The sequence below is a fragment of the Cottoperca gobio genome, chromosome 11 (assembly GCF_900634415.1).
Source record: "Cottoperca gobio chromosome 11, fCotGob3.1, whole genome shotgun sequence".
Lineage (NCBI taxonomy): Eukaryota > Metazoa > Chordata > Actinopteri > Perciformes > Bovichtidae > Cottoperca > Cottoperca gobio.
In genome coordinates this window covers 18486871-18510018 of record NC_041365.1, presented here as the reverse complement: position 1 = coordinate 18510018, position 23148 = coordinate 18486871, and the positions used below count along the sequence as shown (strand labels likewise).

The 23148-nt window shown below is 39.8% G+C and overlaps 1 protein-coding gene and 1 long non-coding RNA gene across 3 annotated transcripts; one reads left to right on the top strand and one right to left on the bottom strand.

Annotated features, from left to right (window-relative positions):
- The first annotated feature begins 8110 nt into the window (after positions 1 to 8110).
- Positions 8111 to 11227, top strand: LOC115015710 (uncharacterized). Its single transcript, XR_003833021.1, has 2 exons — positions 8111 to 8315; positions 10142 to 11227. It is a non-coding gene; the product is annotated as an uncharacterized LOC115015710 (long non-coding RNA).
- Positions 11144 to 22015, bottom strand: stx12 (syntaxin 12). 2 transcript variants are annotated; one of them, XM_029443227.1, is made up of 10 exons: positions 21889 to 22015; positions 21020 to 21155; positions 18631 to 18700; positions 18164 to 18263; positions 15180 to 15317; positions 14971 to 15014; positions 13654 to 13762; positions 13437 to 13509; positions 12022 to 12104; positions 11144 to 11941 (listed from the first exon to the last, which is right to left on the bottom strand). In XM_029443227.1, the coding sequence occupies exons 2-10, from the start codon at positions 21114 to 21116 to the stop codon at positions 11846 to 11848; spliced, it is 810 nt and encodes a 269-aa protein (XP_029299087.1). In that variant the 5' UTR covers positions 21117 to 21155; positions 21889 to 22015; the 3' UTR covers positions 11144 to 11845. The 2 variants fall into 2 exon arrangements, with proteins under 2 accessions (XP_029299087.1, XP_029299088.1); XM_029443228.1 differs by having other exon boundaries at positions 21885 to 21993.
- Between the last annotated feature and the right edge of the window lie 1133 nt (positions 22016 to 23148).

Sequence of the window (23148 nt, the reverse complement as noted above, 5' to 3'; positions counted from 1 at the left end):
TCAGCCGAGGACACTTTCACACACCAAGTCCACAGTCTGAATCAATAAAGAGCCAGTTAGCTGTCTGTTGGTACAAGTGAAAGTGTTACAAAAACATCATAATCATTTTGCTATATTCTCTACAGAAGGGTGTCGTCGTCCCTCATTGGTCCATGTTGGCGCGGTTATGCCCCTTGGTGGGCCGTCTTGTAGGTGGCAAGATGGAGGTGGACCTGAAACTCTTTGAAGAGAACCTACAGTGCTTCATTCATAACTAATATAGTGCTCATTATACATTTGTGCAGAAATACATGTTGTGCCATAATACATTTAGATTGAGGTGGACGAGTGCATGTGATAATCATTAAATGTGACACAATACATAATACATTTTGATTGAGGTGTACGAGTACATGTGATAATCATTAAATGTGACACGATACAATCAGGAGTTTATTTACTTCACAGTACACCTATAAAAACAAAAATAAAACTATAACAAATGCAGTCTAATCCAAAAGCTATGAAATAAATCCCACCTTCACAAAAGTTCTAGTGTTCATTTGTTTTAGAGCTGTATATTTTACTTTGTGGGCTTCTTGAATGCTGTTGATTTGTGATTTGTGTTATACTGAGAGGTGTTTCTAATATGTATTATGTCCCAAGTGATATACTGTATTTAGGAAACCCCTTTGTGCGACGCAATAAAATTCAGTTTCACAACAAAAAATGAGACTGTCCTCCGAAAAACATCATTATTCAGTTCAAATACCAAAAAAAAAACCTTAATTTATGGTTACTTGAGAAGGACCCCTAGTGGCTGTATAATTTTGGAGACATTGCTGTAGAATCGGTCTAGTCTCGTGATAACAAACAATTGGAGATCTCCGCCCACCAAAGTCTGGAGATTTCAAATTTGCATTACATTACAGCACCCTGGAACAACTCTGGGTTAAGTGCCTTGCTCAGGGGCACAATGGTGGCAGCCCTGGTATTGAACTCACAACCTTCCTGTGTTCTATTTGGAAACTGAACCTGTAGACCACCACCTCCCGTCTTAATGCTGCTAACAAACCTACGCTCCTTACATATCCTGGATACAGACTGTATTGACTGTGGTAGAACACCGGTAGACCTCACGGCAGTGTCACCGTTATGTTCAGGGTTATGGTATGAGCAAGTCTGGTTATTAACAAGTATTAATGAAAGATTTGTATTAATAAAACTATTAATATTCATATAATCATAAATAGGGGTTGATAATAACTGCCACCACAATGAAGTAGGTGCATTAGCTCAAAAATACATTAAAGATTATTATTAATTATCATACTTAATATAGTTGTTAATTATATTAATTAGTATGACTTGATTCATACCTAGTCACCTCAATGGGGACACCACCTCCTCATCAGAAAATCTGAATCAGAGGTAATTATAACATGTTAATGTAGTCTAATAAAAGTCTCATAAAAGAAATCCCTCTTTTACAACCTTAAACAAACCAGCATGTATATTCCAAATCATTTGTATTAATAAGATAATAAATGTCAAAACACACAATATGTCATACTAAATAATCAAAAGGGAATATGTACACACATGTGAGAGTGTATGTATGTGGAAGAGAGAGAGAGAGAGAGAGAGAGAGAGAGAGAGAGAGAGAGAGAGAGAGAGAGAGAGAGAGAGAGAGAGAGAGAGAGTGCCTGTCAGGGACGCGCCGAAAAGAATGTGTGCGTGGCTCTGCGTACGTTGTACATACGTGTGTAGAACAAAGGGGACATATAAAGCAGAGCTTTAAGTCCTTATCTCTGTGTGTGGCTATGTTAAAAAGACAAATTCCCGATTATTTTGAGATCATACCTGGTATGATAATGTTGCCGGGTTACGAAGATGGTTAGTGTGCATGCAACTCTCTCTGTGTGTACAATACTAACGCATTAACTGGCAAAACAACCTAAGGTTACTCATTAGCTCAATACAACAGATTACACAAAAATGTTTGAAACGTGCAAAAAGGTGACGTCAGGTTGCATGAAGTGAGGGAGCGTCTTGACACAAAGGATCCAATAGCTCAATCTCTATACTGTGAGGATCCCAACACAGGCCAAATACAACCTTTTATCTATATGTGCTACGTGGTGATAACGCGCGGTCATTGGTCGGCTCAGCAGCCAGATAGACGGCTTCGGGGGAGAGAGCTGGAAATTCTGGAGGAATAAATCCTGTGACGATGGTGATCATATTCCCATATGGACTAGTGGTTAGGATTCCTGGTTTTCACCTAGTTTGCCTGGGTTACAGTATGGGAACATCCATTTGGCATGGGGAGTTTTGTGTGGCTCAGTCTGTGGGACTTGGCTTGGGAACTGGACGGTTGTTGGTTCAAGTCCCCATCCCCAAATACGGAATGTGGTTCTGATACCTGGAGAGGTGCCAGTTCGTATCATGGGCACTGCTGAGGTGCCATTGAGCAAGTCCAAAGCCTTGCTCCCGGGGAGCTGCATATTTAATAGCTGCTCAATGCTATGATCCTAAAACTTGGATGGCTTAAATGCAGAGTGTAAATTTCACTGTTTGTGCTCTGTACTACTGTCTGGGTTCTTACTAACAAAATTAGTACAAAATGTAAATGTACTTTGTAGAGATTCTGTGAAGGTCTGAAGACACTCGGTGTTCTAGATAAAATCAGGAAACATCCTGACAACTTCAGGCCCCTGTTTTGCTCTGAGGCCAGTCTTCTCACTGCAGAGCAGATGCATAATCTCTTCAGCATTCAGCAACAAAATAACTGCAGAAGAGAGGGTTGTAACCTTCTGGATCTCCAGGATTCATAAGGTAAATGACAGTTTCTACTACAAGTAAAATGATGCATCGATTTATATTTTATTATTTATTTTACAAAAAATACCTGTGTAACATATTATAGCTCAAACGTACCTATTATATTCGTTGTACTATCATTAGTTAGCATCTTGAGATTGTGGAAAGATGAAGGGTGTGTTATGAATTCACCACTGAAGGTCAAACCGTTTGCTTTTGAGAAGTTGTATACTGTTATGGACACTGTATTCAGTATTGTCTGATGATAATTGCTCAAGAGATGTTTCAAATACATTTTAATTGGACCAACTAGCACTTACATTTTTAGTTTCTGAATTTATAGAAGAAGAACCTTAGCAAAAGGAGATTCTGTCACCTTCTGTCAAGTTCATTCACAAGGGAGAGGACTTTTCCTCTTCACCAGGGGTCTTCAACAGGGGGTCCGCGGAGGTACTGCAGGTAAAACAGAACGTAGTACATTGGGGTTGATCTCTTTTACACTGCCCCGGGGTTTGAGCCCTGAAGCCTGTGCCTTAAAATTGGACAAGGAACGAAGACAACACAAGCTGTCATACTTTCCTCAAACATAATTTTTATTGTACTGAAAAGTAAACAACCACAAAAATCTTCAGACAAATTGCAGAAAATATAAGAAAACTCAGGTTCAATGCCCCCAACCTCCACAGGGATAGCTGAAAAGCTCCGCCGGAGGTGTGAGTTAAAGATCTCCAGGACAGGGGCTTACTAATTACAGAGTGTGAGATGAAAATAAGTCTTTTTGCAGATGATATCTTACTTTAACATTATTAGATCCAATATCCCTTAAATTCTTTCTTGAGACCATGAAGTCATTCTGAACCTTTTCTAAATATAGGATTTATTGGGAAAAGTCAGGGGCTTTTCCTTTAAACATTAATTGCTATACACCACATATCGCCAACATTCTCTTTGCCTGATGGAATGCGTTATCTTGGTGTGACTCTGAATTCCAATATACATGATAGTGTCCGTTTTAATAAACATCTAATAATGTCAAAGATGACCGTGAGAGATGGAAAACTCTCCCTCTAACTATTTGAGTTAAAGATAAATGTCTTACAGAGGAACAATTTTCAAAAGATTCATTTGAAATAACCAGAAACATTGGGTTAGCAGTAAGAACCTTTATGTACCTACTTACCTACCGCTGCCCTTCTCACAGCAACATAAGAATGCATCTTCACACTGATGCTATTGATACTCTTATACTCTAATACTCTTGTGTGGTATATTTGTATTTACTTTATCTATTTATCTCATTCCATTCTCTGATATCCCATATTTAATCCTTTTCTCAATACGTTTGGAGATACTGTCACTTACTTTTACACACAATGCTGATTTTCATATATGTATATACTAGTAAATGTTACTTATGTCTTTTTTATCTTACAACTAATTGTCACCCTATCCATCATTGTCTTTCCAACGTATTAATGTCATTTTAATCTTATTTTACCTTTTTATGAGTAGTGCTCTTACATGGGACTAGTTCTTTCATTGCTGAGCCGACCCGCTCTCTGATAACTGAAACTTGAACTTGAAACTATAAAGATAAGGAGATGGGCAGCCGAGGTCTTCGGAATGTGTATAAGTATTATATTACATTTAATGTCAACGTAGATATCCATTAAAATGGGGTTATCAATTTAATTTGAGAGACACAAGCTGGTAAAGCATTGAACAGGAAGCTTTAGATGTTAACAGAAAGGCTCTCATTGCATGGGCTGTGATATGGTCCCCTGATGAATCTTTGATTAAGTTTTCTCCATCGTGAAAATTTTACAGAACCTGCTCAACACAGACGAAGAGACGAGTGAGCGGCAGACAGGGAGAGAACAATAACTACTCATGGCGCTCTCCAAGAAGAGAGAAGTCAACAGAGCTTTCAACCCAGAATGGACTCATTCATGTTCATCCTTCCCACTGGAGCACAACACCAGCGTCTCATATGCTCAGAGACCGTGGTGCTCATTAAAAGTGGTGATGTGAAACACCACTATGAGACAAAGCACAACGTTTTTGATCAAACATACCCACTCAGGTCTGAGCGGAGGGCACAGAAAATAAGCACTCAGAGCACAATGTGATTTTGATTTGTGACTAAATAAAGTAAATAGGCCACCTGTCAGCACCATCAGCCTCAGAGAGCAGTTTAACCCAGGATGTGCTAGCCTGGGTTAAACTGTTCAATTGTTAAGATGTGTTGAGACTGATTTATTCTAACATTGGTTGAGAGTTAAATCAAGATGTGATCAGTTAAAGAAAAAGGGAAACTCAAGCTGCTGCTGCACTTTATTTTATTTTTCTAAGATTAAGCACTTTATTTTAAGATGCACAATCTTTCAAAAGCTATTTTATTTATTTTCTCAATTTTATTTTTAACTGCAGCCCGAGAAGAACATTATACATATCTACAGTATTATATATCTGTATAGTTCAATGTTAGGTGACAATAAATAGTGTCTAAATGTTTTTAAATTGAACTTTCTTTATTAGATTTGACAGTCAGTTGTTGATGACGTGCAGACGTTGATACAGCTACTAGACTTCAATATATATCACTAATTCATAACGCACGTTAGACATTATGATGCTCCGGACCTCTGCTTGCGGAAATTTTCTCTAACTGGACATCTTAGAATTTTAGTTGAATACCCCTACACTAAAGTAACAAAAATGTTACACAATCCCTGGGAAATAACATTGGCCATTAAGTTCACCGTGATCCAGTAATGGGCCTTTTGAATTACACTGTTGAAGGAATTAGAAGGACACAGATCAGCTGAAATAAAGATTATGGCTTCAAAAGTTCCTAAATACAATCTCCATTGAGGAAGCTGCATCAAATCTTCCTGGAGTTAATATTGAGGAAATATTATTGTAAAACGTCAAACTGGACATTGTTCGTAAAATATGCACCTTCTTTAGAAACTTGAGACATGCTCCCCAAGCAACATAAACGGTAAAGGTTTCCTTTTTTTATTACTCTATTGGATGTCTTGAACTATAATAAAGTGTATCCTCTAGGCCTGCATCTCACTAAACTAGGCACAATCCCTCATTATTTAAATCTTTTTCTTTTTTTTCTTTAGTTTTGTTTCATTCTTTTACTTGTTATTGTTTTCTATTTCACTTTGTATAGGTATCTGTGTTAAAGTATCCTTTTTTCTTTTTTCTATTAGTTGAAAAAAAGCCATAAAAGTTTAAGAACATAAAAAGAGAGTAGTAGAAGTGGGGCGCAGTGTTTCTGTACAGCCGGATCAGAGCACCATGTCTGTTAGCTGGTGTTTGGGGCTAGTGTGAGCTCCTCCTGTGCTGGCCCTGCTATCCCTGGATCCAAATACAAAGTCACTTACAACGTAAGCTCTGGTTGATAGTTACCATGATGTCTCCAATGTGATGTAGATCCAGTCTTTCATATCTCATTAATAAATTCACTCAAACAACAGGCAGACTGACAAACAGAGCAACACCATGTCGCCATAGCAACTTCCTGGAACCTAGTCACACATAAATACTGCAATAATAATAAAGTCACAAATAGTTCAGGCAACTTCTTTGGTTTATGTAAGTCAATACAATAATAATAGTGATGCTGGTACAGTACTTAAGGCTCTTGGACTAGACGCTGGGCTTCTGTGTTGCAACAGGCAGTGGGACTGGTTCCTCCCTGTGGAAGTCCATGTTCATCTTCTTGGACAAACTCCTTTTCATCTCCCTGCATAAATTCCTGCAAGTGGTTATTGTTGACTAGATGTTATGGAGTATGCAGCATGCCATAATGCACATGAGGATAAGATTCAGTAGAGCTGATGATCTCTCGACAACCCTCCTCGTTACTGACAGAGCTGTGTTGTAATGTGACTGGATTGTTGTGAGGTGCCAGAAGCCACGGCTGCAGTGGATAAGCTGGATCTCCCATGATGTGGGTATCATTTGGGAATACTTTTCTTTTGTCAGCTATTTCCCTTTCGTGTAGATCAGAGAGATCGTAGACTCTGGCATCATGCACTGATCCTGTGTTCCCTGTGCAGCAATTAATGAACGCTATTTTGTGATGACATACAGCTTGGAACAGAATGGAAATGCATTTTATTTAAGTACAGTAGGTGTCGGGATACTCGTGTGGGGCCTTAACAGGAACGTGGGCTCCATCTAGGACTCCAATCACCCCAGGGAAGCTTGGAGAAGGCCTGGCTTATCGCTCTAGCTTTTAGCCTACAATATGCCTATTATTATTATTATTATTATTATTATTATTATTATTATTATTATTATTATTATTATTATTATTATTATTGTTATTATTATTATTATTATGGTTAATAGTTAGTATTATCTTCTGTTACTAATTTGTATGAACAAATACAGCCACACTAGGTAATAGTAGGCAACCATACATTATTATGCACAGTGTTACATTGTCATAGAATATTATATTATTCTGTTTTATCACTAACAAGTACATTCAACAGTATTTTAATGTTGTAGTTTGTCAAATTGTAGATGCTTTATGTATTACTGTGTAAATGAGTAGTATAGTATTATATATAAGCATATCACAAGTGTCAAATAAATATAGTAGAGTAGAAAAAATACAATATTCCCCTCTGAGATGTAATGACTGGGCCTTTAAATGTTCTACACAATAACAATCACTTTGTGACCACATGAATGCTATCCTGAAACATTCTGTTCTGCTACAGTTACATTACATTACATTACATTACATTACATTACAAGTCATTCAGCAGATGCTCCTATCCAGAGCAACTTACAGTGAACTAACTACAGGGACAGTCTCTCTGGAGCAGCTGAGGGTTAAGTACCTTGCTCAGGGGTACAATGGTGGTAGTCCTGGTATTGAACTCACAACCAACCAACCATCAGGTGTTCTGTTTGGAAGCCTTACCACTAGGCCATCACCACCACAATTATGTCATGAAGCCATCTTTTAAGACAGTGTGATGTATGGTTAACTCTTTTTATGACTGTTGCATGTTATATATATTGTTGTGATTTTAATGTTGTTGTGCGCTATCATGGCGATGAACTCTTGTTGTGTATAAATATGTGCATGCTTCCTTTAACCTTTTCCACGAACTGTCATAACAAAGACACACAGACACGTTGCTATTTGACACACCTGAACCCAGCGTTGCTAATTGACACACCTGATCCCAGATAAAATCAGCGATCTCATTCGCCAGTTGCCGACTCCACTCCCCTATAAATACGCCAGATTACCTGCTGAACCAGACCTGGAAGGCTGTAGACCCTTACAGGCTGTTTCCCTTGCCGTGCACTGATCCTCCTCAGCTCCTCCTCGTCTGGTGAACCAGACCTTCCTCCTCTCGCCTTGGTGAAACGGCCTCCGACCCTCGCTGTTTCAACTCACTCTATCGACAGTCCCACTGAAGCAAGCCCTTTCCCTGGCGCAGTTGTTCCATATTAACTGGACTGGACTTTTGGTATTTTTAAACCTGAACTATTGCTTGACACATTTAACTATTAACGAGGTGTTTTTAAAAGTCAATCATTTTATACGTTTCTTGGTGTCATTCTCTCTGTGTTGGTGTGTCCGTTACAATTACATCTCGTGTGGGGGAGCAACTGTGGTGTGGATTGAACCTTACAAGCTTATGATGTGTTCACACTAAGCAACAGGTGACAAGTCATTTTCAATGGAAGCCTGTGACATGAAGCTACAAACTGACGTGTTACCAATCAAAGTTAAGTTTGACTTGATTTGGTTTTGTTTTCCAATGACTCATTGGAGTGTCAACCAGTTATGTTTTGCACATTTTTGTTCTTGTCCCTCTTCTTCCCTTGTTCCGTCAAACAAATGGAGGAGAAACTTATTTTAGCCGTTAACCAGTTCCCTGTCATATTCAAACATTTTTTTTTTTTTTTTTTTTTTTTTTTTTTCCCGCAACATTAAAAATGTAGCTTGGCAGAGGGTTAGTTATTATGTGAGTACTAAAGTGGTAACGTAAAGTTACATTTTTAAATGCACAATGGCTAGTTGTGGTACTGTTATTTTAGGGTAACCAGTCTTCTGAGGACAGTCCCCATTTTTGGTTGCCTGTCCATGGCCAAAGCAGTCCCTGGAAATGTCACGGTTTTTAACTGCGTGTTTAAAACGGACTGCACACTGAAATAATTTGTGGCAAGAAAGAACAGGCAGAGCCTACCAGTTGACTTCTTAATCGCGTTGTACTTGTTTTGGCCAACAGAGGGGGCTGCTCGCTGTAGCAACTTTAAATCACTCTTCTAACTTCTTGTTAGTCATAATAAACTGCCGAGGAATACTTGGCCACAAGCTAGCACCTGTCATGTGAACTACTGTAAAAATCCAAAATTTATATTTAAATATTGTCAAAATCCAAAATTTCCCCTGGTTTTTTTTTTTCATAGATAATAACTTTGTATATTTTAATGATATACATTGAACGCCAAACTGGAAATGTCCCCGGTTTTCATTTCAGAAATCTTAACTTAACTAAGTTAGCTAACGCTTTGCTTAGTATCATGGATTGTCACAGTATGTGAGCACAGATGCCAGTATGTTACAAAACCTGGCAACCTTAGTCACAGCTGTTCTCGCCATTTAACAGTTACAGCACGTAACTCCCACTAACACCACAAATATTAATGTTTACACTTTTATAAAAAGGTGTTTCTTTCACTTTGGACGAAGCTAAGCTCGCTGTTTCCCCCTGCTTCAGTCTAAACTGGGCTAACCACATCCTGACTCCAGGGCTGATGGGCTTTTTTTAGCTTAGGAAGGTTCCTAACTCAGACCTGGAAGTATTAAGTGAAAGCCATGATAAGAGCTGGTCGAATTCTCTAAATGCTAAGGAAAGCTGCTTCAATGCTTCCTTTCTTATCTTGTTCAACATAGGGTTTGCTGGACCATCCTTTAACAAAGGAAAGAAAATAATGCTATCCCACAATTCTTGCTGAATAAAAATTTTAAGCGACGCACTGTTTAACAACAATTGAACAATTCTTCAGTCGGATTCTCTTGGCACCACCGTTGTCTTTTCCCTTTCCTTTCCCAGTTATCCTTGTGAATTCTATTTCACATCTTACCTTGAACTCGAGACATGTTAGGCGGCCCTGCTCAGTACTTAAAACACAGACAAGAGATTGATAGACACTCTCATCTCACTCTCAGAGCGAAAGGGAACCAGGTTATTTCCCAAAATGTTGAACTATTGAGACATATAGTGTTGGTGTATGAATGTTGCATGTGTGTAACAGCATCAGTGTACTGACACCAATTTACTTTCAGGATATATGTATGCTGAAGACATGGTGGCATGGAGTTGCCAGCTGAAAGGAACGTTGTCCACACTGGTTGGAGCTGAGGGTTGTTTTGACTGCTTGGAGCTGGCAGACGTAGACATGTCCCTTTGGATTTCAACTGGAGCAGGTCTGAGAGGAAATTCCTCTGGCACAGAGTGGGGGCAGGCATGCCTTACCTCTGACAGTCTGGATAAAACACTTTAGCGCCACTGCAGACTGAGAGCAGAGCGAGGAGAAGGCGGTGGCTGACAGCGTGTTGCTGTGTGTCGCTGTAAGCTGACAACCCTCATCGGAGGGGATTTCTGAAAGCAGTCCCATTGATTCTTTGTATACTCTGTGGTGGCTTATCACATTGACCTCCTGCCCACCCCTGTTCTCTTTTTCTTCAGAGTGTGTTCACACACACCCAGACATTTGGCCCATCTGGAAATAATTAAAGAGGAAAAGGAAGGTGGGTGAGGTGGTCAAACCAATTTTCCCAGTCAGTGAGACCCACCCTAATTCTGCACGGTGTGGACTCTTAGTTATTTCCCCACAATCCCCTTGTAACACCATTCCTCCTCTTTTGGTTCCCTCCTCTGCATCACACAGAATTCCTCTCTGACTAGAGCAGGGTTACTCTTCACTGAATGTTTCCCAGTATTCTGCAGCTCTGTAATTGTCTGTAGCTATCCTTAGCTCCCGTAACTTACACAGCAGATTCACATCAAAGCTCACGCTCACTCAGACGTGGTGGATTGGTTTGAGCAGAGACTCGACTAGAAGGCAGTAGTTCCAGCTTACACTATGCCCTATGTACTGGAAACAGAATGCAGTAGTACCAACAGTTCACTAACAAACACTGCTTAATAACACCCTCACGCTTCAGGATGATGAGGTATGGAAAAACCCAAAAATGACAATTGTATCGATCTAACTTTGAGGAGTTCAACGCAGAAATGCTGCACAAACTACTGAGTCAACATGTAGACACAAAACTGAAGCGCTAAAGTGTTTAAGACATTTATTATGCATACTGTCAAGAGTCATAGAAATCAATCTAAAAATGTTTTGTTTAAAGACTGGACTTTCATTTTTGAGATACTGTCATTATTTATGATCCATAACGTACTTAGCAGAATATAATGCAGCACTTTGTAATATTTACAGACATGGATTTGATTTATATTGGTCATCTGTTAGAGCTTTCATTTTACAACATGTATATTACAGACAACATCACCACCAGGAGTCATACAAGTCCCATGTAATGTTAGTGGGAAGGCCAGGCACACACTGTACATCAACAGAAAGAACATTAAAGCCTCTTAAAACCACACATGAATTTCAATTCAACAAGTTGTGTGTTTCTTTTTTCATTTTGCCTGTTCTGAAATCATTCCCAATAACATTTAGTTGTGTTTTTTTTAAATACAGTGACAGCTAGTGTTAGTGCAGTAAATAAGACAAGAAATGAACGGTCACTCCCCTACATCACCTCAGTCCTTCATCTCAGTTTAAACAGGATGTTATTCAACATTTTACAAGAACAGGCTTGATCAGTTCAGATGAGCATGTTTTCCACATTGACCATCCATCGGCACAGATCTAATCCGCTGACGACCTCTTCTCATGATTCCAAGCAGGTACTTGCAGGTGGGAAGGGCAAGAGTAAAATATAGAAGTGCCTCATCGGTTGTGCAGAGTCAACTCAATTAGAAGCAGCTTTCCAGATAATTATGCCAAGTATGACGAGCACTATGGAACAAACCATAGCAATGATACAAATCTTCTTCCGGGACTTTTGCTGTAAAAATAAAGCAGACAGTAGGTTACTGGCAGGGACTTCATTGACGGCAGCGCACAGAGTGACGGCAGCAGACTCACCTGGTAGTAGGCGGCTCTCTGGAGCTGCTCTGCTCCTCGTTCTACATGAACTTCAGCATTCTCCACATTTGCCTCAATGCTATCTGCAAGGCAGAACATACAGCATGCTCAGCTGGGAACATGTCACAGGATTACAGTAGAACTGAACGGTCCTGATTGGTCACCTTTAAACACTAAAAAAGGACCTCACTGTTGCTTTATGTGATCATTCTATCCTAAACAAGCATGATCACATCCGTTGTGTTATTTAGGCTGGACGGCCCCGTTACTGCAGAAGCATTTCTCTTCCTTTAATTTAATTATTTCTGTGTATTGTGAAATCATAACAAATGAATACACACAGCACACTTCATTTAATTACTCCTGGTTGCTGTTGATTCAAACTCAACGTTTCATATTTAAATGTTTGTATGGTTAATTCAGCGTTATGTACATTTGCTCATCATTGTGGGAATCTGAATACTAATTCACAGTGTATGTTCTCTATATTGTATTTTAGTAAATACCCACTAAATATCCTTCAATTCTATTGAAAAACTGTTTATTGGCAAAATAACCAGACATGAATGTAGTTTCTCATATTGCTGTAAATCCAATATTGCTATAGCACAGTGTCGTAAAACCTCTGAAAGATGACAAATGTATATCATCTCACAGTTTATAAGTTCATATCGATAAACTTCAGTGGTGTGCAAATTTGAAAAGAAAACACCTTGACTACTGCAACTCCCATTTTGCTGGATAACCTTACCATGTGACATCCGACCTCTACAGATCACCCAGAATGCAGCAGCCCGACAGGTCTTTAACCTTCCCAAGTTGTCCCACACTAATCCGCTCCCCCTCTAGCTGCAGGTATCTGCTTCTGATCAGCCTATTCCTACATCCAGGCCATGGTCCAACCATACACAGCAGCTCTCACTTCGCTCTGCATTGGCCAAGCGGCTCACTCACTGCGAGTGGGACCCAGATAAACCCGCATGTTCACTATCCTGGATCCTAAATGGTGGAACGACCGACCCATTTATGTCAGGTCAGCAGAAAGTCTTCAAAACTGCCGACGCAGACCGAAAACTCACCTGACAACTTCTTAGTTCTGTATGTAGAGCATACATTGGTTTGGTTTATTTGTAGCTAATGGTTGAATTCGTATTCTATTGTTTCTGTATGTTGCACTTTTGTTTGGCTTATTTGAAGCTGTTGTTCTGCACTTAAAGGATTGTACCTATTTGAAGCTATTGTCCTTGCAGGAGTCTTGCTGTTCGGAGTTGTATCCTCATGATTGTTTGCACCTTTTGTAAGTCGCTTTGGACAAAAGCGTCAGCTAAATGAACTGTAATGTGGAGCATTGATTAATTGTTTCCACTGGTGGTGTGTTTAGGAGCCGTGAGAATAACAACCCCAGGTCTGCTCACCAATCATCTCTCCCTGATCGTGGATCATCACTGCCAGGTCCTTGAAGATCTGGTTTACATCCAAAATGTCGGACTGAAAAACACAGATGGACAAAAAGCTGTGGCAGGTGTGTGTGCGCCCAGAACATGACAGTAGATTTTAGCAGAGGCCAGTAGCCATGGTGGGGGCTGATGGTACAGTATGTATTCTTATTAGAAATAATAAGCAATGGCTGACCTCCAGCTGTCTGATGTTGGTTTCTCTGTCCTTGATGAGCTCCAGGTCCTCCTCTGTGATGGCCGCCACCTCCTCTGTCTGGGTGGTCATCTGACCCCAGTCGTCTTGGCTTTACACAAACAGAAAAACATTTTTGAAAACATGTAAAGAGTCTGAATAATGTGTGTGAACACATAGCTCAACTGTTACAGACTAAGGCTGACCTTCCTCCTGCAGTGTTCATTGTACGTTGTTGTCACTCTGGTTCTTTCTTTTGCACTTTATGAGCTGTATGAATGTATGAAACAACTTCTAAAACAACTTTTTGAAAACAGCACTACATAAATACATAAACCCAAACTGAATCTAGTGCAAAAGCCCTTCATTATTCTTCAACACTTTCACACATGCAATCTGAGTTCATCTATTAATGGTTTGTTTCTTTTAGTATGGAAGATAGAAAATGCGAAAATACCTGACCTGCCGACTTAAATATTTTACTTAAGAATTATAATTGACAGCATAGACAAATGTTTGTAACTTTTCTTACATGGAAAATGTAAATTCCATATTATCTTCATATTAAAACATTGATTGTTAAATAACATATTCTCCAAAACGGCACCAAATTAAATACATGAATGGACTTTTACAAAAAGTCTGAGATAAAATAAGATGGAATTCATTGTCCCTGAAGGCAACACGCTGGGAAAACTGGGTTAACTTTATAACGCCTGGTAGGCAAGAAATCATTTTTTGCAATTATAGGATTATATAATAAATCCAAGGTAAATAGCTGAATACATTTTTTTATTGTGACATCAATTTTCCATGCCACATTACAATAAAACCACAACCCAGAAACAAAGTGTTATATTTAAGTGCTGTCCAGCAGAGGACAGCAAACACCTGCCAATACTAAAATAAAAAAAAGAACTGCCATTAGTTTTCATGAGGAGGTGCAGGGGAGCTTCTTTCTTTTTCAGATGGCAACAGATTGTCAATCAACAATCAACTGTCCAATCACAGCTTTGTTTGGTTTGTTTATATTTTGGCACTTTGCTGGCACTGATGTGATTTGTGAGGGATTTGTCTACAATAGAAAATACTAACGATACAGCGGCGATATTACTGATGCTTTCCTGTTATCAAAAAGCATTAGATGACCATTGCATATATTTTTGTCTGTATTTATCAATTTATTATTATAATAATAATAATAATAATTAATGTTGTGATTTATTTAATTCATCTTGAATACTTTAGGTCTCCATAATATACCTTGCAAAGGGCCGTGGCCTGACAATAAGGAACAATGAATGAATGACAGTCACTTACTTGTCAAAAGAAACAAGCTTTTCATCCCGAGAACTGTCTTCAGCCTGAGGGAGAGGGAAAAATCCACTATTGACAAAGTCAAATTAGCAAAACAAAGATTATGAAGTCTTGAATCACATCTGACATATCACACTCCTCTCATTAATGTGGTACGGTGAATTCTTTATCTGCCAGCCTGTGCTGTGAAAGCACCACTGACTCCTACTTACCGATAGGCGGGATCCAGCTCTCGCTCTGGCAACGGACTCCTTCTCCTTCTCTGCTGCACGCCGCTGGACAGCCTGGAGGTTGTTGAGAGCTGCTGAGAAGTCGTTCATCAGCCGGTCCCTCTGGATCTTTTGCTGCCTCTGGACACCAGAGCAGAGGGAAACAGATGGTACGAGATCAGTTAGAAGCACAAGGAAGAATTCATAAAGATATAGAGACATTTCTTTATAATGCCAAAAATAATCTAATTTACCACATCGAATAAACCAGACTGTTGGAGAACATGTGATGGAAAGAAATCAAACTACTGGCATATTTTCCTCTTTGCCTTCCTGTCAATCAGTTATAACCTTGATTATGAAAATTCAAAGCAACAAGCAGAGTTAATCTGAGTGTTGCTTTGTCCTCTCAGTCAGAGTCTTCAGCTTCAAAGTTCATTCAAAAAAGCATTTGTTTTGTAAGGCGCTACCTGGACACCCTCTGCGGCACCACTCTTTTTAGACTCTTAGAACTTTTCTAAATCTACATATCTTTCCAACACACGGACTAATATCTTTAACAACAATGTAATGGGACATGATATGTAGCCTGCATCCCGCACACAGTATGCAGCAGACCTCTTGCTTTGCATGAGGTCCTGGTTCTGGGCAGCTCTGTTTTTATTTGTGATGATAAACCTGCATCCCAGAAGACAAGCCCAGCAGTGCACCTCTATATTCTGTTGACTTACTGGACTCTGAACATAGCAGGTCATCATATTTTAAGCCACGTCGGGCGTATTTTTAGATTGTGTGTTTCTTGAATATTCTCTTCCTTCAGGGGAATGTGTCTGAGAAGATTTCTTTGCACCTTTAAAGGTTGCACTGGGGTGGCGGGAGGGGTGTGTGTCACAGGTGTTTAGCGTTTTATGCACAGCTTCCATCAACACCATTTATGAATCAGAGGTGATGCCAGTCTGTGAACTCGATGATCCTGATTTTGTGGTGTAGATCAGACTTTATTTATCTAGGGATTAACATTTTCCTACAATTTGGCTGATCTCTAGAAGTTCAATCTCTCTCTAACTATAGCCGCATTCAGAGGGCATTTGGAACACTAGTTTGGTCTCCTCTCGTCTCGTCTCATGGGACAGATCAGCTTCATTAGTATGACTGTCCTTCCCGTTAGAGCCAATTTACTATATTCATTGAGTCTAATATATACATTGCTGCCCTCGCTGGCCAGGGGCCTCTATACATGCCTACTGGATACTGAACCCTAATTAAAAGGAAGTGAGGCCGACACGAAAGGAAAACAGTTTGAATGTGAAGCCGGAGCCTGGAGGGCAACAAACAGCTTTTAGACCACGACTGATTCATGAGCAATGAATATTATCAGATGGCTTTATTTTGTAGGATGTAATTAATGTTTAGAACTCACATCTAGGACAAGGCTCATTGCTGTTGTTCAGTTATTTAGAAGGACAATAGTTCCTATATCTTTTAAACTCCATAAGGAATTGTTTTGTTGGTTTTAACTGGAACCTGCATCTGAACTCTGGTCTCTGCTCCGGACGGCCACTTGGACCAAAGAGGCAGCCCAACAGATGTTGCCTCTTTGGTTACCTCGGAAAGGGACCTCAGGTATTGACTGAATTCATCTGGCATGGTAAAACGCCCACGATGAGGGTTAACATTGTGCAAATGCCAACTGACATGGTTGTGGCCTGAAATGCTCGTACAATCTGGAAATAGCTGCATTCATATCTAGGGATGTCACGAGAACTGATACTTATGTGTCAAAATTCTGAAAACGTGACGGGACTCGTTGTTTTCTACAGTACAGCAGCGTCCCGAGATTATATAAGATTTGTTTGGGACATAGTAAACTCACTATCGACGCATCCAGAAGACGCACCATGTTTTTCCTGATAAGGCAACTTAAATCTGCAGGAGAGGCCGTTAGCGTTAGTTAGCGCAGTGGTTCCCAAAGTGGGGGGCGCAGAGCTATCGCAGGGGGGGGGCGTGGCAAGAGTTAAGCCCTGCTAGCATAACATGGACAAGTTTGTGACAGGGCTCCCAGGGGAGGCTCGAAAATATTCTCATCTACAAAAGGGGGGCCCTGCAGAAAAGGTTTGGGAGCCACTGAGTCAGCGTTAGCTGTTAGCAGCAGGACAGAAGCAGTGAGACCAGAAATGACAGAAAACGTGTTTTTTACAGTAATGTTGTGACGTTCTTAAGTAACGAAACAACATCACACCACGACTTAGTGAAAATGACTGAGGTCATATCCATATAATGTACGAATCAGTACGATAAATCGATAACGTAATTATCGTGTCAGGCCTGTGTAGAATCTGACATTTCCAACATTTGACGTGACTTCATTATACTGGGTATATAAAGCTAGTCCATACCTGCTCCTGTCAGGACAAAGATCATGGACTCAACTAAATCCATACGTTTCTTTTTCTTCAGGGTGTGGATGTGTGGAAGACATTTTGATGAAAATCTGGCTTATTGTATACACAGAGAGATGAACTAAGACGATGACATAAGCACTGAGGTAACGTTAATAAAGGCAGTAGGCTGTGACAGGGTTAGGGTTAGACAGCTGAAGACTTTAATAGCTGCTCAGGGACATTTACTCATTTTCTGCAGCTACTTTTGAAGAGCCATCGTGCTTCTCTGTTATCGGTGACTTTTATTACCTCAAGTTAATCATTCATTCTTTTCATCTTCTTTTGAGTTACACCATTGGTAAAATGTACAACTTTAGCACATTATATTTGAATTGTTTTCTGTTGAGACAATATAACATCAACAGCACAGCCAAAACTAGCTGCCTGTCAGCTGTTGGGAAATCATAGAAGGAACGATTTGTGGAGGTTTGTGATCCTTAGTGCTGCATGTAGAGGCTGGAGGGACAGCTGTTACCTTAACTCTTAACATACTCATCTTTTTATAGTTATGATGTACTGTATCAACACATGCAGAGCGATACTTACTTGCTCTGAGGGTGAACTGGGCAAAGGGATTGATCCCAACTCTTTCAGGTGCTTGTTGGTTTCTTTTGCCAGTTGGTTGGTATAATGTTGTATCTGCTGCCTGTGGAAACACCAACCGTTTAGAATAACAAGACAGTGAGCTGCTCTGTTACTACAGCTCCAGACCACCCATCATCCTAAACAATACAGTATATATTTCTCGTACATGTGACAGCGCTGTGTAATAGTGCATGTGTCATTTAAACATCATTTGATGTGCCTTCTGAACAATGTGTGTTTTAAAGATACCATCCCTATACAGTAATCATAGAGGCACGGTTTAACATGATACTGCAGTATGACAGCTCTGACGCAGCATCAACTGTCCATAACAGATCAAGGTGACCAGCCCAGTGTAGTGTAGGTATGTGTGTTTGGCAGAGAGAAGAAACATTATGGTAGTCAATGGAGATACGGTGGATACATACAGACGATCCTGGAGTTCACTGGTGTCCTGACTGGTCCCCAGCTGGTTCACCGTGCTCTTAATCTGAGCCGCTGACATGAGGACAAAACACAATGTTGTAATGGAAGAACTCAGCTGTGTATACAAGTGACAACACAGCACAGTGAACACCTGTCCTGAGGTGCATGTTTCTTATACACCTTGAATATATCAAGGGATTGTTCTCATCAGAATAAACGGTTAGATTTCAGACCAGACCAGTAAAAACATTCTGTCACTGAACATTGTTAGAGTCCAAATAACCAGCCACATATTATTATGACACACTGAACATAACACATCGAAGACAGATTTCAATAATGAAAGAATCGTCACATATACAAACTTGGTGACATTTTCCCGTTTCCTCTCGAACATGTTAAACATATTCACATTCATAACCAAAACACACTGAGATTATCTGCAGCAGCTGACAGGCTTATATAACACTATTTAGGTAAGAGCAGAACAATTAATGCTCTCACTAACACAAACACAAATAGAGAGGTCATGTTACACAGCTCACTTTCTGTTTAGCCGTCATTATTGTACAGAATAGCTCAACTATCCAGTCTATCTTCAAAACAATACCAACATGCCCCAATGTACATTAAAAGAGTTACTGGTCACTAAGAGATCCCTCCAGAAATTGATTCCAAAGTCAGGGATGGGGGACAAAACCAACAGTCACTGTTGTGGGGAAAATACATTCTTAAGTTCAACTGAAGCATTCTTCTCACTTCTACATCCGGTGTTTCCTTGCTGCAAAAGACAAACGCAGGAAGATACAGAGCGAGGACTGTGGATTTGTCTCTCATCATTGACATTAAGAATGGATTTCTTTGCAGTCAGCTGAAGATGGGACCTCAAGCGTTTCTCTGATGCAGTGTTGACATTGGAATTGTTTTAAAGAGCTATGCAGAACAAGGTGTTCAGATTCTGTTCCTCTTATTTTAAACACATTATAACAAACTAGTTCAAATGATTAGGTCTATGCATATTCTGTATGCATGTACTACCTCACTGGAACTTATGACTACTTTTTCATCGACTATTTTCTCAATTGATAGATTCAACTTTTGAACCATCATAAGATTAGTGAAAAATGTTTCCCAGAGTACAAGATGACTTCTTTAAATGTCTTGTTTTTTAAGTCCCATAGTCTAAATATAATATAAATATTATAATAATAAAAGTATTATTATTATTTAATAATATTATTAAATAATAATAAAAGTATTATTATTATTTAATAATATTATTAAATATAATAGCATAAAGGTAATCAGTTTTCAATTATATAAAACAGAGAAGTAGCAAATCCTCACAGTGAGGAACCAGAGAATGTTTGGTGTTCTTGCTTAAAAGATTACATAAAGGGTTCATTATTTGTCAAAATAGTGGCTGTCCATCAACTGACCAATCGTTACAGCTTGAATAAACTACATCAAAGATGAAAGAGGCATTGTGGTCGAGATGTATTCCATATACTCCCGCTGACAGGTGGGCCTCATATCCATATTCCTATGAATTATGGGTAATCTTCCAATCATAGTCTGGTCAAATCTGCACCCTGCGTGGAGTTTATGGTCCATCACAGTCATCATAGTCATCATAGTCATAGCGCCTTGAGATTGCTTTTAGCTTTGAAAGGCGCTTTATAAATACAATTTATTATTATTATTATTATTATTAAGAATAGAAGTTAAAGAACCAACCAAATTCAACCAAAATAAAAATGTTGGAAACACAACTCCTCCTACATGGTCCCTCAATCATTTATGCCGTGTTTCCATTGTATGGTACGGCTCTGCTTGACTCAACTCACTTTTGGTACCAGGTCGTTTTTTCCATTTTGTTTTCCACTGTGGATAGTAGCAACGCCACGTGAAACTCCTTGCTGAATCCTTTCAGCGGCAACCAGCGGCCATCAGAGGAACGTCTGCACTTTGTCAACTGTACGCCGTAGTGTACGCCGCTGCTTGGCAGGATGCAATCTTTTTTTTAAACTCTGGGTAGAGTGAATAAAAAAAGCGATGGCTATTGACGGTAGTTTTCCATTTAAAAAAGCCCGGGTATGTGCAGGAAGTCACATGACAGTGCTCTAGTGACGATTCCCTCTGACCAATCAGAGGTCTGTAGTGTTCAAACATTACATTCTAGCATCTGCTCAGCTTGCTTGGAACCATAACGGAAGTGGTACTAAACAAGTACCAGGTACTATCCACACAAAAGAGCAAGTCAAGTTGAGTAGAACCGTGCTGTACCATGCCGTGGAAACAGGGCTTGAGTGAGCGAGTAACCATTTTTGGCTATGGCCACAGTCTTGTTTGTAGCCAAAAAAGCTGCTGATTCCGCAATAGAGCACTTACTGTTCTGTGTGAGCTTCTGGATGTTGGAGCTACATGTCTGTATGAGGGAGGTGAAGTCCCGTGGGACAGGGCGGCTCTCTGCTTTTCCGTACGACATGTCTGCCAGTGTGTTAGTGCCTCAGTTGTTGAGCTTTGGCTGAAGACAAACAGAGTTGAAAGTGTTTGACAAGTTAGATGACATCCAAAGGTGTTCCTTCACTGCCATATTTGCAATAAGATTAGAATAGGTTATTATTTTACAGTGTGGGCCCAAGATTAGCCACTTCAATACAAAGGACATCAATACAGCTGATGTAAACTAACTGAAACTGGGGGGGGGGGGCTTAGCACTTTCCTCGTTAAAAATCTATTTCTTTTTTTACTTCATGGTACACTAGATTACTCACTCTTGCTACGTGTCACATAGTCCATTTACAGTTCTCGAATAATGAAATTGTTTTATTGACGGCAGAGATTACGCTTGTGTAACTTGCTCTGAATAACAACTGTTAGCTTGCAAGTTAGCAAGCTAATGTCGAAACATTCAAGATGATCGAAAATTAAAGAATATGAAACGTTAAGACAAGTGATGTGTTTTACCACAATGGCTACCTATAGTTAATATGGTTTGTATACACATTTGTGATCTACATATTTAACGAGTTAGATCAACTGGCTATCTTTATTCCTGTTTATTTGCCGCAAGTTACGGGAAGCTGTAACTAACGTATTATGCTCAGCTGTTAGCTTTCTAGCTAACTGGCGCTAATGTGTCAGCTTTCAGTTGTTTAGGATACACTGGCTATTCTAAACAGCTAAGCATGTTCATATTGTCAACAAGATTAAAGCGTCTAATAATGAAAAATAAACAGCATAAAGTTAATACTTGCTTATATGGCTGTTTGAAATGATGCTCTTCGTCCTGCCGTCAAGAAACTGCCCTTTACTTCTTCTTCTGTTTAAATCTGCGTCAGACTAGACGCAGCAAGGCGTAGTGCTGCCCCCACAGGTCGTTTGTAGAACTCCATTGACTGAGTTATGTAGCAAAGTCCAGTGCGATGGAGAAAGTTCATTACAGCTTTAGCTGAATTCACAATCTTCAGTTCGAGTATTGATTTCAATGAATGATCTGTAACTGCAATTTCGGACTGCTTTGCTTTCATGAGGTTTCTCTCTGTGTGATAGTTGGTGATTCACAGTTTCTGCATCTTCCATCCTGATGCTCACCAACCGTTGCCAGCCTATGACTCAGTCCGCAGTGATCCAGTCTCAGCCTAGTTAATACCACACTGTCCCTGCCTAGTCTTGTATTTGACACATGTTTCAGTGTTGGCTGTATTGAAAAATAAAACCTGCCTTTGCTTCTCTCCTCCCATTCCTTTTGCCATAACTTTGAGATTCCATATGTTATTACACTCACATTCAACCCTTCCTTCCAGTCCTTCCAGATCTATCTCCTTCCTGTTGATAGTTATTTTTGCTATCTTATCAGCTTCTTCACTCCCCTGTACTCCTACGTGAGCTGGGACCTAGAGGCACCCAACAGTACTCCCCAAATTAGATACTCGATTTAACACCGTCAAAATGTCTACTATTAGATCTGGTCTGGCTCTACTTTCCCCGACCTTCAGTGCCATTAGAACTGCAGAAGAATCTGAACATAAGATTATCTTTCTCTCTTTGCTTTCTTTATAACCCTCCTAGCGTTTGCCCTGAGTTTCTTATATTCAATCGCATGGATTTCTAGTGAACTGTTCCTCAACCGCCTGTATGCCTTATCCCGAGCCCGATCAGAAAGATTGCAAGCGTCCTTCAGAATAGCATTCAGGATGAACAAAATGTCACATTTAGTACTTGGAAGCACTGGAGACAACTTGGGAGATTGCACCAGGGGAAATATTTGAATTTTTGAAAATATGGCAGTGGCAAACTCAGGCTGTCTGAGAGACAGGGGCGAAGAACAAAAATAATTGCACCAGATGCATGCGGTGGGGCATGTTGTCTTGCGTGTGCAGCAGCCTATATGGCACTGCATCACATTTTTTTCAGTGTAAGGGATGTGAAAGTTTTTACTGACAGATAGAAAGATCCAATAACAGGAAATACAGGTTTTGCAGTCGCAGAGCTGAGATAATAAGTGTGTATGCTGT